Source organism: Plecotus auritus (genome assembly GCF_963455305.1).
Source record: "Plecotus auritus genome assembly, chromosome: 1".
In the NCBI taxonomy this organism is placed as follows: Eukaryota; Metazoa; Chordata; class Mammalia; order Chiroptera; family Vespertilionidae; genus Plecotus; species Plecotus auritus.
Window position 1 is genome coordinate 212,658,358 of NC_137770.1, and position 3,065 is coordinate 212,661,422.

A 3,065-nucleotide genomic window follows, 5' to 3' on the forward strand; every position below is an offset into this window, starting at 1 on the left:
TTTTTTTTTCTTCATTTTTTTTTCTGGATACAGTCTCTGTGTCTTACTGGATCTGTCAAATTGGCTTTTGGTCTGAGGTTTCTTAGTCCTAACCAGATTGGCAAGAAAGGACTGATCCAGGTGGTTCAGTTCAGCTCACTCAAGTTCTCCTTTTTGAGTCCAGGCCCAAGCCCAGCCAGCAACAAAAGCACGCCAGCTACTGGGCACACCAGCTACTCCAGGGAGTAAAGCATCAATGCAATTTCCAGACCCTTCTTGCTAAATGGGGAAGGGGTTGGTTTAGGTTTGGCTCAAGGGTCAAGAGCTGAGCCTGAAGCTAAGGAGACTAAGGAACAGAGAAGTGGGCTTGAATTTTGAAAGGTGCCAGGGCATAGTAAGGACTCAATAAATGTTGATTAAGGCCATGACTGAGTAAGGTTAGAAAGAAAAAAAAAACCCACCTAGAATATAGTTTTTCCCCCCACAATATAAGAACATATGCTCTCAAATACTACATTGTGAGATAGCACCAAAATTACATAGGAGATTGTACTGGTTAGGATAAAGGCCATTGGTACTGCAGCAAACTCTCACCCCCCAATTTGACCTAAGAGGATAGAAGTTAATTTTTTTCTGATGTAACAATCCACTTAGTCTAGGCCCGTGGTCGGCAAACTGCGGCTTGCGAGCCACATGCGGCTCTTTGGCCCCTTGAGTGTGGCTCTTCCACAAAATACCACGGCCTGGGCGAGTCTATTTTAAAGAAGTGGCGTTAGAAGAAGTTTCAGTTTAAAAAATTTGGCTCTCAAAAGAAATTTCAATCGTTGTACTGTTGATATTTGGCTCTGTTGACTAATGAGTTTGCCGACCACTGGTCTAGGCTATCAAGACAATGCTACTCTTCAAGGCCATTCAGAATCAAGTGCTTCTTCCATAAGTACTTAGGGCTGCAGTTCCCAAACCCTGCACCAAGTTGTCCTAGGGAGCCTCAGTGAACACAAGAGGCCCCCACAGGATATGTCAAATGTCTGAGGAAAACACAGTGATTCTCAACAGACAGACACCACATAAACTAGTAGCTTAAGGTAGCTCACAGTTTCAACATTAGATAGCACTACTTCCTTTTTGATGACATCACAACTTTGTGAAGCTAATCTTTTGGTGGGTGCTGTGTTAAAAGATAAGTACTATGAGAAAATGAATGTGAAACAGAGAATGAGTGGGTGGTATCTAATTTGATTCCAAGGTTAGAATTGTTGTGCAGTGCCTAACAGATACACGCATCCATTACCAAGTGATTACAGTTATTTAAAAGTAAAGTGAAACATTTTTTTTTCAATTTATGCATAATAATTTTTGCAGATGGCTACTAAATATTAGAAGACAATTCTCTACAGAGCTCTCTTGTGGTTTTGCATATGTTGTAAGCAGAGGCACTGACTGCCTTTGATCCGGACTATCTTTTCAAGGATGTTTGTGTAGCTAATAGTCTTGGAAGAGAGAGATAGTGACTCTCTCTGGAACAAAGAGCAGGTCTGCTTGCTGCTTAGCATAATAGAAATAATGTCTCTCTCTAGGGCAAAGACCAGGCAGGTTTACTGCCCATTACAAGAGGTTCAGGTTGCCAAAGCTTGGTAACCTGAGATTCAGGTTACCTATCCTATAACACAACCCGCTGCATGTGCAGGTGTCATGCAGCCCTCTTCACTAGACCCATGGGAACTGGGGCTCAGGAAACCAGAGCAAATGCTGACACTAACTATTGCTACTGCCATGAGTAATACATTCCTTCGTCTCTGACCCAGGCGTCTCCTGTCTTTTGTCAACACCCATGAAACTGTGGCAGGCTAATTCATTAGCTTACACATAAGATAAAATCTCAGACCCTTCAGTCTTGACATTAAGTCGTTGGGACATCAATACTTATTAGGTTGTTTGTATAAAACTACTTAATAAATAGAACTATTAGCTATTTCTTTGGTCTAGGAACACCGTGATAAAATCACTGAGACACTAAGTGTGCTAAAAACGGAAAAGTCTGGCCTCTGTGCATTGTTTTCATCTGGGTGTTTCAAGGTAAGACCTGTCACTTTCCAGCTGGCGGGGAGACAGGGCAAAGGAAAAGGTCTAGGGAACAATTTCTTCTTTTTAAAAGTAAGCCAGGCATGCTTTTTTACAAAGATGGCGACGAAAGCTAAGAAGGGAGCCTCTGCCCCTCCCAAAGCCGAAGCCAAAGCAAAGGCTTTGAAGGCAAAGAAAGCGGTGCTGAAAGGCGTCCACACCCACACGAAAAGGAAGATCTGCACATCACCCACCTTCCGATGGCCAAAGACACTAAGGCTCCGAAGGCAGCCTAAATATCCTCGGAAGAGTGCACCCCGGAGAAACAAGCTTGACCACTATGCCATCATCAAGTTCCCTCTGACTACCGAGTCAGCCATGAAGAAGACAGAACACAGCAATACACCTGTGTTCATTGTGGATGTCAAGGCCAACAAACACCAGATCAAACCGGCTGTGAAGAAGCTCTATGACACTGATGTGGTCAAGATCAACACCCTGATCAGGCCTGTTGGAGAGAAGAAGGCATATGTTCTACTGCCTTCTGACTATGATGCTTTGTATGTTGCCAACAAAATTGGGATCATCTAAACTGAGTCCAGCTGCCTAATTCTAGGTCTAAAAATTTTACACCATATAAATAAATAAAAAATAAATGCCAAGCACAAGTCTTTCCTGCTCATGGCCCATTGGTGAACTTAGTCACGTGGCCACAGCCAGCTGCAAAGGAGACTGGGAAGTGGAAGCTCTCGATGAGTGTCTATAACTTGGCTTAAAATCTACACTCTATGGAAGGAGGGGAGATGGACTTTCAAAGACAGCTAGCATTCTCCAACACAGATATTTCCCTATGATTAGTTATTGTTGCTTGAAATAGTAGTGTGGGGTGCAATGTGTAAACACTCTTTTAATATGTTCACCGTGAGCTGTACAGCTTTTATCTGAGAGGCATTTGCCTTAGTAACCTCTGCAGTTTCCTTCCTTCCTTATCCTCTCTTGGCATCCTATTCTAACCCTAACTTCCA

At 43.0% G+C, this 3,065-nt stretch overlaps 1 protein-coding gene across 1 annotated transcript; it reads left to right on the forward strand.

Moving 5' to 3' along the window:
- Positions 1-2,160: 2,160 nt before the first annotated feature.
- LOC308243626 (large ribosomal subunit protein uL23-like) lies at positions 2,161-2,631 on the forward strand (the record flags this gene model as incomplete). The annotated part of the gene is made up of 1 exon (XM_080659290.1): positions 2,161-2,631. The coding sequence occupies one exon, from the start codon at positions 2,161-2,163 to the stop codon at positions 2,629-2,631; it is 471 nt and encodes a 156-aa protein (XP_080515416.1).
- Positions 2,632-3,065: the final 434 nt, after the last annotated feature.